Raw genomic sequence first — 13,606 nt, forward strand, 5'->3', positions numbered from 1 at the left:
CTACACTGTTCTATTCCCTCTAGTCCACCGCTGAGCTACACTGTTCTGTTCCCTCTAGTCCACCGCTGAGCTACACTGTTCTATTCCACCGCTGAGCTACACTGTTCTATTCCCTCTAGTCCACCGCTGAGCTACACTGTTCTGTTCCCTCTAGTCCACCGCTGAGCTACACTGTTCTATTCCCTCTAGTCCACCGCTGAGCTAGACTGTTCTGTTCCCTCTAGTCCACTGCTGAGCTACACTGTTCTGTTCCCTCTAGTCCACTGCTGAGCTACACTGTTCTTTTCCCTCTAGTCCACCGCTGAGCTACACTGTTCTATTCCACCGCTGAGCTACACTGTTCTATTCCCTCTAGTCCACCGCTGAGCTACACTGTTCTGTTCCCTCTAGTCCACCGCTGAGCTACACTGTTCTGTTCCCTCTAGTCCACCGCTGAGCTACACTGTTCTATTCCCTCTAGTCCACCGCTGAGCTACACTGTTCTGTTCCCTCTAGTCCACCGCTGAGCTACACTGTTCTATTCCCTCTAGTCCACCGCTGAGCTACACTGTTCTATTCCCTCTAGTCCACCGCTAAGCTACACTCTTCTATTCCCCTCTAGTCCACCGCTGAGCTAGACTGTTCTGTTCCCTCTAGTCCACTGCTGAGCTACACTGTTCTGTTCCCTATAGTCTACCACTGAGCTACACTGTTCTGTTCCCTCTAGTCCACTGCTGAGCAACACTGTTCTGTTCCCTCTAGTCCACGCTAAGCTACACTCTTCTATTCCCTCTAGTCCACCGCTAAGCTACACTGTTCTGTTCCCTCTAGTCCACTGCTAAGCTACACTGTTCTGTTCCCTCTAGTCCACCGCTGAGCTACACTGTTCTGTTCCATCTAGTCCACCGCTAAGCTACACTGTTCTATTCCCTCTAGTCCACTGCTGAGCTACACTGTTCTGTTCCCTCTAGTCCACCGCTAAGCTACACTCTTCTATTCCCTCTAGTCCACCACTGAGCTACACTGTTCTATTCCCTCTAGTCCACCGCTGCGCTACACTGTTCTGTTCCCTCTAGTCCACCGCTGAGCTACACTGTTCTATTCCCTCTAGTCCACCGCTGAGCTACACTGTTCTGTTCCCTCTAGTCCACCGCTGATCTACACTGTTCTATTCCACCGCTGAGCTACACAGTTCTATTCCCTCTAGTCCACCGCTGAGCTACACTGTTCTGTTCCCTCTAGTCCACCGCTGAGCTACACTGTTCTGTTCCCTCTAGTCCACCGCTGAGCTACACTGTTCTGTTCCCTCTAGTCCACTGCTGAGCTACACTGTTCTATTCCCTCTAGTCCACCACTGTGCTACACTGTTCTGTTCCCTCTAGTCCACTGCTGAGCAACACTGTTCTGTTCCCTCTAGTCCACGCTAAGCTACAGTCCACCGCTAAGCTTCTATTCCCTCTAGTCCACTGCTAAGCTACACTGTTCTGTTCCCTCTAGTCCACCGCTGAGCTACACTGTTCTGTTCCATCTAGTCCACCGCTAAGCTACACTGTTCTATTCCCTCTAGTCCACTGCTGAGCTACACTGTTCTGTTCCCTCTAGTCCACCGCTAAGCTACACTCTTCTATTCCCTCTAGTCCACCACTGAGCTACACTGTTCTATTCCCTCTAGTCCACCGCTGCGCTACACTGTTCTGTTCCCTCTAGTCCACCGCTGAGCTACACTGTTCTATTCCCTCTAGTCCACCGCTGAGCTACACTGTTCTGTTCCCTCTAGTCCACCGCTGAGCTACACTGTTCTATTCCACCGCTGAGCTACACTGTTCTATTCCCTCTAGTCCACCGCTGAGCTACACTGTTCTGTTCCCTCTAGTCCACCGCTGAGCTACACTGTTCTGTTCCCTCTAGTCCACCGCTGAGCTACACTGTTCTGTTCCCTCTAGTCCACTGCTGAGCTACACTGTTCTATTCCCTCTAGTCCACCACTGTGCTACACTGTTCTGTTCTCTCTAGACCACCGCTGAGCTACTGTTCTATTCCCTCTAGTCCACCACTGTGCTACACTGTTCGGTTCTCTCTAGTCCACCGCTGAGCTACACTGTTCTATTCCACCACTGAGCTACAGTGTTCTGTTCCACTGCTGAGCTACGCTGTTCTATTCCACCACTGAGCTACAGTGTTCTGTTCCACTGCTGAGCTACACTGTTCTATTCCACCACTGAGCTACAGTGTTCTGTTCCACTGCTGAGCTACTCTGTTCTATTCCACTGCTGAGCTACACTGTTCTATTCCCTCTAGTCCACCGCTGAGCTACACTGTTCTGTTCCCTCTAGTCCACCGCTGAGCTACACTGTTCTATTCCACCGCTGAGCTACACTGTTCTATTCCCTCTAGTCCACCGCTGAGCTACACTGTTCTGTTCCCTCTAGTCCACCGCTGAGCTACACTGTTCTATTCCCTCTAGTCCACCGCTGAGCTACACTGTTCTGTTCCCTCTAGTCCACTGCTAAGCTACACTGTTCTATTCCCTCTAGTCCACCGCTGAGCTACACTGTTCTGTTCCCTCTAGTCCACCGCTAAGCTACACTGTTCTATTCCCTCTAGTCCACCGCTGAGCTACACTGTTCTGTTCCCTCTAGTCCACCGCTGAGCTACACTGTTCTATTCCCTCTAGTCCACCACTGAGCTACACTGTTCTGTTCCCTCTAGTCCACCGCTGAGCTACACTGTTCTATTCCCTCTAGTCCACCGCTGAGCTACACTGTTCTGTTCCCTCTAGTCCACTGCTAAGCTACACTGTTCTATTCCCTCTAGTCCACCGCTGAGCTACACTGTTCTATTCCCTCTAGTCCACCACTGACCTACACTGTTCTGTTCCCTCTAGTCCACTGCTAAGCTACACTGTTCTGTTCCCTCTAGTCCACCGCTGAGCTACACTGTTCTGTTCCATCTAGTCCACCGCTAAGCTACACTGTTCTGTTCCCTCTAGTCCACTGCTAAGCTACACTGTTCTGTTCCCTCTAGTCCACCGCTGAGCTACACTGTTCTGTTCCATCTAGTCCACCGCTAAGCTACACTGTTCTATTCCCTCTAGTCCACTGCTGAGCTACACTGTTCTGTTCCCTCTAGTCCACCGCTAAGCTACACTCTTCTATTCCCTCTAGTCCACCACTGAGCTACACTGTTCTATTCCCTCTAGTCCACCGCTGCGCTACACTGTTCTGTTCCCTCTAGTCCACCGCTGAGCTACACTGTTCTATTCCCTCTAGTCCACCGCTGAGCTACACTGTTCTGTTCCCTCTAGTCCACCGCTGATCTACACTGTTCTATTCCACCGCTGAGCTACACAGTTCTATTCCCTCTAGTCCACCGCTGAGCTACACTGTTCTGTTCCCTCTAGTCCACCGCTGAGCTACACTGTTCTGTTCCCTCTAGTCCACCGCTGAGCTACACTGTTCTGTTCCCTCTAGTCCACTGCTGAGCTACACTGTTCTATTCCCTCTAGTCCACCACTGTGCTACACTGTTCTGTTCCCTCTAGTCCACTGCTGAGCAACACTGTTCTGTTCCCTCTAGTCCACGCTAAGCTACACTCTTCTATTCCCTCTAGTCCACCGCTAAGCTACACTGTTCGGTTCCCTCTAGTCCACTGCTAAGCTACACTGTTCTGTTCCCTCTAGTCCACCGCTGAGCTACACTGTTCTGTTCCATCTAGTCCACCGCTAAGCTACACTGTTCTATTCCCTCTAGTCCACTGCTGAGCTACACTGTTCTGTTCCCTCTAGTCCACCGCTAAGCTACACTCTTCTATTGCCTCTAATCCACCACTGAGCTACACTGTTCTATTCCCTCTAGTCCACCGCTGCGCTACACTGTTCTGTTCCCTCTAGTCCACCGCTGAGCTACACTGTTCTATTCCCTCTAGTCCACCGCTGAGCTACACTGTTCTGTTCCCTCTAGTCCACCGCTGAGCTACACTGTTCTGTTCCCTCTAGTCCACCGCTGAGCTACACTGTTCTGTTCCCTCTAGTCCACTGCTGAGCTACACTGTTCTATTCCCTCTAGTCCACCACTGTGCTACACTGTTCTGTTCTCTCTAGTCCACCGCTGAGCTACTGTTCTATTCCCTCTAGTCCACCACTGTGCTACACTGTTCGGTTCTCTCTAGTCCACCGCTGAGCTACACTGTTCTATTCCACCACTGAGCTACAGTGTTCTGTTCCACTGCTGAGCTACGCTGTTCTATTCCACCACTGAGCTACAGTGTTCTGTTCCACTGCTGAGCTACACTGTTCTATTCCACCACTGAGCTACAGTGTTCTGTTCCACTGCTGAGCTACTCTGTTCTATTCCACTGCTGAGCTACACTGTTCTATTCCCTCTAGTCCACCGCTGAGCTACACTGTTCTGTTCCCTCTAGTCCACCGCTGAGCTACACTGTTCTATTCCACCGCTGAGCTACACTGTTCTATTCCCTCTAGTCCACCGCTGAGCTACACTGTTCTGTTCCCTCTAGTCCACCGCTGAGCTACACTGTTCTATTCCCTCTAGTCCACCGCTGAGCTACACTGTTCTGTTCCCTCTAGTCCACTGCTAAGCTACACTGTTCTATTCCCTCTAGTCCACCGCTGAGCTACACTGTTCTGTTCCCTCTAGTCCACCGCTAAGCTACACTGTTCTATTCCCTCTAGTCCACCGCTGAGCTACACTGTTCTGTTCCCTCTAGTCCACCGCTGAGCTACACTGTTCTATTCCCTCTAGTCCACCACTGAGCTACACTGTTCTGTTCCCTCTAGTCCACCGCTGAGCTACACTGTTCTATTCCCTCTAGTCCACCGCTGAGCTACACTGTTCTGTTCCCTCTAGTCCACTGCTAAGCTACACTGTTCTATTCCCTCTAGTCCACCGCTGAGCTACACTGTTCTATTCCCTCTAGTCCACCACTGACCTACACTGTTCTGTTCCCTCTAGTCCACTGCTAAGCTACACTGTTCTGTTCCCTCTAGTCCACCGCTGAGCTACACTGTTCTGTTCCCTCTAGTCCACTGCTAAGCTACACTGTTCTGTTCCCTCTAGTCCACCACTGAGCTACACTGTTCTGTTCCCTCTAGTCCACCGCTGAGCTACACTGTTCTATTCCCTCTAGTCCACCGCTGAGCTACACTGTTCTGTTCCCTCTAGTCCACTGCTAAGCTACACTGTTCTATTCCCTCTAGTCCACCGCTGAGCTACACTGTTCTATTCCCTCTAGTCCACCACTGACCTACACTGTTCTGTTCCCTCTAGTCCACTGCTAAGCTACACTGTTCTGTTCCCTCTAGTCCACCGCTGAGCTACACTGTTCTGTTCCCTCTAGTCCACTGCTAAGCTACACTGTTCTGTTCCCTCTAGTCCACCGCTGAGCTACACTGTTCTGTTCCCTCTAGTCCACCGCTGAGCTACACTGTTCTGTTCCCTCTAGTCCACTGCTAAGCTACACTGTTCTATTCCCTCTAGTCCACCGCTGAGCTACACTGTTCAATTCCCTCTAGTCCACCGCTGAGCTACACTGTTCTATTCCCTCTAGTCCACCTCTGAGCTACACTGTTCAATTCCCTCTAGTCCACCGCTGAGCTACACTGTTCTATTCCCTCTAGTCCACCGCTGTGCTACACTGTTCTGTTCTCTCTAGTCCACCGCTGAGCTACTGTTCTATTCCCTCTAGTCCACCGCTGAGCTACACTGTTCAATTCCCTCTAGTCCACTGCTAAGCTACACTGTTCTATTCCCTCTAGTCCACCGCTGAGCTACACTGTTCAATTCCCTCTAGTCCACCGCTGAGCTACACTGTTCTATTCCCTCTAGTCCACCGCTGAGCTACACTGTTCAATTCTCTCTAGTCCACCGCTGAGCTACACTGTTCTATTCCCTCTAGTCCACCGCTGTGCTACACTGTTCTGTTCTCTCTAGTCCACCGCTGAGCTACTGTTCTATTCCCTCTAGTCCACCGCTGAGCTACACTGTTCAATTCCCTCTAGTCCACCGCTAAGCTACACTCTTCTATTCCCTCTAGTCCACCGCTGAGCTACACTGTTCAATTCCCTCTAGTCCACCGCTGAGCTACACTGTTCTATTCCCTCTAGTCCACCGCTGTGCTACACTGTTCTGTTCTCTCTACTCCACCGCTGAGCTACTGTTCTATTCCCTCTAGTCCACTGCTGAGCTACACTATTCTATTCCCTCTAGTCCACCGCTGAGCTACACTGTTCTATTCCACCGCTGAGCTACACTGTTCTATTCCCTCTAGTCCACCGCTGAGCTACACTGTTCTGTTCCCTCTAGTCCACTGCTGAGCTACACTGTTCTGTTCCCTCTAGTCCACCGCTGAGCTACACTGTTCTGTTCCCTCTAGTCCACTGCTGAGCTACACTGTTCTGTTCCCTCTAGTCTACCACTGAGCTACACTGTTCTGTTCCCTCTAGTCCACTGCTGAGCAACACTGTTCTGTTCCCTCTAGTCCACTGCTGAGCTACACTGTTCTATTCCCTCTAGTCCACCGCTGAGCTACACTGTTCTGTTCCCTCTAGTCCACTGCTAAGCTACACTGTTCTATTCCCTCTAGTCCACCGCTGAGCTACACTGTTCTATTCCCTCTAGTCCACCACTGAGCTACACTGTTCTGTTCCCTCTAGTCCACTGCTAAGCTACACTGTTCTGTTCCCTCTAGTCCACCGCTGAGCTACACTGTTCTGTTCCCTCTAGTCCACCGCTGAGCTACACTGTTCTGTTCCCTCTAGTCCACTGCTAAGCTACACTGTTCTATTCCCTCTAGTCCACCGCTGAGCTACACTGTTCAATTCCCTCTAGTCCACCGCTGAGCTACACTGTTCTATTCCCTCTAGTCCACCGCTGAGCTACACTGTTCAATTCCCTCTAGTCCACCGCTGAGCTACACTGTTCTATTCCCTCTAGTCCACCGCTGTGCTACACTGTTCTGTTCTCTCTAGTCCTCCGCTGAGCTACTGTTCTATTCCCTCTAGTCCACCGCTGAGCTACACTGTTCAATTCCCTCTAGTCCACCGCTAAGCTACACTCTTCTATTCCCTCTAGTCCACCGCTGAGCTACACTGTTCAATTCCCTCTAGTCCACCGCTGAGCTACACTGTTCTATTCCCTCTAGTCCACCGCTGTGCTACACTGTTCTGTTCTTTCTAGTCCACCGCTGAGCTACTGTTCTATTCCCTCTAGTCCACTGCTGAGCTACACTGTTCTATTCCACCACTGAGCTACAGTGTTCTGTTCCACTGCTGAGCTACACTGTTCTAGTCCACCACTGAGCTACAGTGTTCTGTTCCACCGCTGAGCTACACTGTTCTATTCCACCACTGAGCTACAGTGTTCTGTTCCACTGCTGAGCTACACTGTTCTATTCCACCACTGAGCTACAGTGTTCTGTTCCACCGCTGAGCTACACTGTTCTAGTCCACCACTGAGCTACAGTGTTCTGTTTCACCGCTGAGCTACACTGTTCTATTCCACCACTGAGCTACAGTGTTCTATTCCACTGCTGAGCTACAGTGTTCTGTTCCACCACTGAGCTTCACTGTTCTATTTCACCGCTGAGCTACACTGTTCTATTCCACCACTGAGCTACAGTGTTCTATTCCACTGCTGAGCTACACTGTTCTATTCCACCACTGAGCTACAGTGTTCTGTTCCACCACTGAGCTTCACTGTTCTATTTCACCGCTGAGCTACACTGTTCTATTTCACCGCTGAGCTACACTTTTCTCACCCTGGTTCATACCATCAGGCCAATGGGCATGCTCGATAAGAATTTCTTTCTAAAAATGATTTTATTTTGGGAGTTTTAGACAATAGACATAGACAAAAAACAATAGACATGCTCAATAAGATTCTGCAGTGTCACCTCTGCCCGATCCTTCCTGGTTTTCAGTGGCTGGTATTCTGAATGGCAGACTCAGCAGGTGAACTCCCCTCAACACCATTTCCCCAACACACAGAAGTGATTTCTATTATGGGCTACCATAGTAACAGTGCTCCTTTTGCTTCAAGAAATGCCAGCTTTGAGACGTTTATCAACTTTCTATCGCCAGATGTTCACAGTCATATTGCCTGTAGAAAAGGGTCACATACCATCTCAGCTCTCTCAGGGTATAGTAAGCACCATTATTCAGCAGGAGACCTCCAAATCTTTTCCAGACTGTCTGATGTAAAAAGCTAGATTATGAATAGTTAGCAAATAAAACATGGAATGCAGCAGCCATGAAAAGTGTTTGTGTGTGTATGTGCTTGCTTGCATGTGTGTTGAGCTAAAGGGTACAGGGAGATAGTTTGGAGATTCAGTGATTTACCACATGGCTCCTCAGTGTTCACAGAGAGGGAAGCTTTAGAGATTGATGGGCTATTCTTTGTCTTTTATCTTTCCCTCTATGGCCTCCCAAGTGGAGGACTGCTGATTTACATTGTTTGTACAGTATAGCCAGGTATACATACAGTACTCTATTCCATTGTATGTCCATTGTGTAAGCTAAAGATTGGCATCTGCCTCTTCCTCAAATATCTATTTCCTTTTCTCACACAGATGGCTTTCAATAAAGCACCTGTATACAGTATAAAAAGCCATGCTCTGTCTGAGTCTGTGTCTTTGGCTGAGACTGTGGGTTAAAAGTGGTCCATGACTAGACTTCTCTCTCGCTGGTTCTCAGCCCTTGTTTTGAATAGCTGGTCTGCAAGTCTCCCAGGACGAGTGAGCGTTGCACCACACCCCAGCCCAGAGTGGAAACTGGCTCCACTCAGAGAGAGCCTGGAAAAAGAGGGAGAGGGACTCCAACGTGCCATACTTCTGGGGTGTCTGTTGAGTTTGCATGGCTGACTGTGTTCCTGACCTGCTGTGCTCATCTGAACTCTGGTCGTCCTTCCCAGTCTGTCTGCCTGGCTGCCCCCTCTCCTCTCCCCACCTCTCCTCTCTTCCTCTTGGCTCCTCATCTCTCCTCTCATCTCCTCTGCTGAATGGTGTCCCACTTACGTCTCATGTCCACCCCTGCCCCTCTGGTCTGACTCAGACCCTAATCGAATCAGGTATAGGAACTTCCCCACTGTCTATAGCGGTGAACCCTTAATATGAGGATATTGCAGGCATGTGACCCTCTCTCATGTCAAAAGGCTACGTAGTGGAGCCGAGCATAGTCTATCCAACCACATCCTCCACTCTTTATCAGACAGTAGCGGGATACAACGCCATTGTTTTCTTTTCACATTCCAATGTTGTGTTTCGTCTGCCTGGGTCTCTTGGTTCTCTCTCTCTCTCTCTCTCTCTCTCCCTCTCTCTCTCTCTCTCTCTCTCTCTCTCTCTCTCTCTCTCTCCCTCTCTCTCTCTCTCACCCCCTTCTGTTTGTGACACTTCTGTTGGAAGGAGGTAGCCCCTGCATGTTTTTTTTCACAGGGGGGGGGGGGGGGGGGTAAAACAAAGAGAGGTTGTCTGCAGGCGAGGCAGGCAGGAAACACAACTCTCTTAGGACTCTCCTCCAGTCGTTGCTCCTAGACTATCCCACAAGCCCACTGCAGCATGGACCTGACCGCCTCTGCTGAGACCCCGACTGTTATTTTCTCTCTCTCTCAATTCAATTAAGGGCTTTATTGGCATGGGAAACATGTGTTAACATTGCCAAAGCAAGTGAACTAGATAATAAACTAAAGTGAAATAAACAATAAAAATTAACAGTAAACATTACACACAGAAAGGTTCCAAAAGAACAAAGACATTACAAATGTCATATTATGTGCAAATAGTTAAATTACAAAAGGGAAAATAAATGAACATAAATATAGGTTGTTTTTACAGTGGTGTTTGTTCTTCACCGGTTGCCCTTTTCTTGTGGCAACAGGTCACACATCTTGCTGCTGCGATGGCACACTGTGGTATTTCATCCAATACTTTTATAAAGCACAAACACACATGAGTACAAGGCAATACGTTTAAATAACATCCTGTGAAAGTGTTCCGAGATGTGATTGAATACGAAATGTTTTCCAATTTTCATTGTAAATTTATAATTTATGAGAGACAATAAAACACTTTCTAGTTATATTGCCTTCTAGAAAGCCAGAGTGTTTTTTTCTATTACTGCTTTGAATCAAGTTTGTGGTGGAGAAGTACTCAACACTAAAGTGAATGTGCATTTTGATTTATTCAATGTTGGTTGAAGTAAACCAGTGGAAGGTCTGCATTTCCAAATGTTTGTTATATAAGAGCAGCATGCTTCTGACCAAAAGAGGGCAGTGTTGGATAATGTTTAGAGAGGTCATGACATGGATCTCAACCAGTTCTAGATGAGTCAGAGGGAGCCACATTAGTAGGACATTATATCAGTTATATGTCATATTAGTAGTACATTATATCAGCTATGTGTCATATTAGTAGGGCATTATATCAGTTATATGTCATATTAGTAGTACATTATATCAGCTATATGTCATATTAGTAGGGCATTATATCAGCTATGTGTCATATTAGTAGGGCATTATATCAGTTATATGTCATATTAGTAGTACATTATATCAGTTATATGTCATATTAGTAGTACATTATATCAGTTATATGTCATATTAGTAGGACATTATATCAGCTATATGTAACATTAGTAGTACATTATATCAGCTATATGTCATATTAGTAGGACATTATATCAGCTATATGTAACATTAGTAGTACATTATATCAGCTATATGTCATATTAGTAGTACATTATATCAGCTATATGTAACATTAGTAGGACATTATATCAGCTATATGTCATATTAGTAGGACATTATATCAGCTATATTTAATATTAGTAGTACATTATATCAGCTATATGTAACATTAGTAGTACATTATATCAGCTATATGTAACATTAGTAGTACATTATATCAGCTATATGTAACATTAGTAGGACATTATATCAGCTATATGTAACATTAGTAGTACATTATATCAGCTATATGTCATATTAGTAGGGCATTATATCAGTTATATGTAACATTAGTAGTACATTATATCAGTTATATGTAACATTAGTATACATTATATCAGCTATATTTAATATTAGTAGGACATTATATCAGCTATATGTAACATTAGTAGTACATTATATCAGCTATATGTAACATTAGTAGGACATTATATCAGCTATATGTAACATTAGTAGTACATTATATCAGCTATATTTAACATTAGTAGTACATTATATCAGTTATATGTAACATTAGTAGGACATTATATCAGCTATATGTCATATTAGTAGGACATTACGTTGGTTAGATGTGTGTCTTGCTTCACTGGCTGTTATATGTCCTCTTGTCTAGTGACTCTCTGCATGTGGTACAGTCTTAGCCGGTAACAAAGATAACTGTCAGGGGTGCTACAGTCATTGCCAGTCAAATGAAGATTAAATTGTATCTACTTTCAATTTAGAATGTGCAGTACTGCTTTTGATGCCTTGATGGAGAAAATATACATCCTTTTTTATATCTGCACATGTCAAGGAGACTGATTACATCTGGTATCAATCCAGCTTCCCAGACCACATTCAGTCAGTTGTGAACCACGCAAACGTGGGGCAATTCTTTCCAACTCAGTTACTTTTGCAGCATTTTACAATCATCCATTTCTAGGATGTCTATCTGTCTGTTGTGTGTCTGTATGTGTGTATGTTCCCCTCCTGTTTGTGTGTCTGTATGTGTGTATGTTCTCCTCCTGTTTGTGTGTCTGTATGTGTGTAAGTTCCCCTCCTATATGTGTGTATGTTCCCCTCCTGTTTGTGTGTCTGTATGTGTGTATGTTCCCCTCCTGTTTGTGGTCACCATGGTGCAACCTGCTCATGAAACGGTCCTTTTATCGAAGACATCTTGTTGGTTCCTCTAGTTTTGAGACATAGTTGCATGCCAGATAAACCCACATTACCTGGGCCAGATATCCTGCTGCACATGGTTTCTCGGACAGGCTTGGATAGGCAGGCAAACCTTTTTATAGCCGGCTCTTGGCATCATTTCCCTGCCTTTTTTCTGTGACAATCTCGTTGCTCGTATAAAGCCAAGTTGTGTTCCTGAGATGGGTTTGCTTGCAGATGGGGAGGCAGAGAGCACAGTCAAGAACATACACAGCCACATATCGAAAAGAGCCACTACCCCTTTTAATTCAGGACTAGTGTATATTATGAGATGAGGTGGAGGGTTCCTGTCGTCGAGTTAGAATCAGTTTATTTCCCACTCGTGTATAGGCTGCTGGTTGTTTAGCAACAAAACCGATGTGTGCACAACTATGGGGCAAAACAGTCAGGGGTTGGTTTAGATTTTTGACAACATGTAAACTATTTTCACCTCCAATGTTTATTGGAAACATAAATACATGGCAGCCTCTTGTAATTGTTGCTAGCTATCTGACGGTTCAGAATCATAACACCACACGGCCTTCTGCCTCATCGATGCTTATGCATCATTTTCGTGACGATGTCAGCCAACCCGTCTATAGGAGAAATAAATGAAATAGTCCAATATTAAATGTTAGGAAGTGCAGTAAATTGACAAATCTCTCTCTCTCTCTCTCTGCTTCTCAGACCCATCATATGATGCTGTACGGCGGACTGGATGGTCGAACAACATGCACAATGGAAAAGGTGAACATACTCTTTACTCTACTGAGTCGCAGAAAGACTAACCACACAAGGAATTAATATATGGTCCTACCCATCATATTCTTTTTTGAACCTTTATTTAACTAGGCAAGTCAGTTAAGAACAAATTCTTATTAACAATGACAGCCTGGGTTAACTGCCTTGTTCAGGTGCAGAACGACAGATTTTGACCAAGGGGATTTGATCCACCAACCTTTCGGTTACAGGCCCAATACTCTAACCACTAGGCTACCTGCCTCCCCACTAGGCTACCTGCCTCCCCACTAGGCTACCTTCCGCCCCAAAGCTCAAAGTTTCATAGAGCAATTTGTGAGAGCCCACTCTCAACCCAAGCACGCAATGATTAAATCCTCAGTCGTCAAACCCTGAATTCTGGGAACTTTAAGCACTTACCCTAGCCACCAGTTACTGCCCTGTTTTCTTTGGAACGGGGCTGACGTGCCGTTAAGATGTGTACCGTGGTTTATCCATGACCGCCCAACTGGCTTTCTTTCCTCCTGTTTCTTTCCCCTCCCAACCCCTCCCTCTTCAGGCTCGCCGGTGGTCACACAGAACGTGTCCAAGTCCACTGAACAGCCCAGACCTCAGCCAGGTAATGTATTTCACCCTGCTCATTCCTTCCATCATGTGTGTGCACTCCACCTAAGACAGTGGGTTACACCCATCTCATTGGGATGAGTGTCAACCTAATGTATAGTTATAGATGCAGACTAACAGACCTCTCTCTCTCTCCACAGATCCTTACCAGATCCTGGGGCCCACCAGCAGTCGACTGGCCAACCCAGGTAGGTACGAGAGAATGAATGAGATCAATCATATATTCAATGTAAACTACATTTCCCAACATACATTGCTTCATTATGGCCCCTGTGTATTGCTCTTTAATATTGACATTTTTATCTGCTGAGAATTGTTGGAATTCTACTTTATTGCAGTATTCAGGAAGTACATAA

The 13,606-nt window shown here is 46.6% G+C and overlaps 1 protein-coding gene across 6 annotated transcripts in view; it reads left to right on the top strand.

The window, feature by feature from the left end:
* The window catches only part of LOC139385620 (Friend leukemia integration 1 transcription factor-like), a 65,823-nt gene that overhangs the window by 49,521 nt on the left and 2,696 nt on the right, over positions 1 to 13,606 (top strand). For all 6 annotated transcript variants that reach the window (XM_071130832.1, XM_071130836.1, XM_071130833.1 and 3 more), the window contains 3 exons: positions 12,576 to 12,635; positions 13,186 to 13,245; positions 13,391 to 13,438. In XM_071130832.1, the coding sequence (XP_070986933.1) occupies positions 12,576 to 12,635; positions 13,186 to 13,245; positions 13,391 to 13,438 (168 nt within the window). The remainder of the gene's footprint in view (positions 1 to 12,575; positions 12,636 to 13,185; positions 13,246 to 13,390; positions 13,439 to 13,606) is intronic.

This window comes from Oncorhynchus clarkii, chromosome 27, assembly GCF_045791955.1.
Source record: "Oncorhynchus clarkii lewisi isolate Uvic-CL-2024 chromosome 27, UVic_Ocla_1.0, whole genome shotgun sequence".
NCBI classification, from domain to species: domain Eukaryota; kingdom Metazoa; phylum Chordata; class Actinopteri; order Salmoniformes; family Salmonidae; genus Oncorhynchus; species Oncorhynchus clarkii.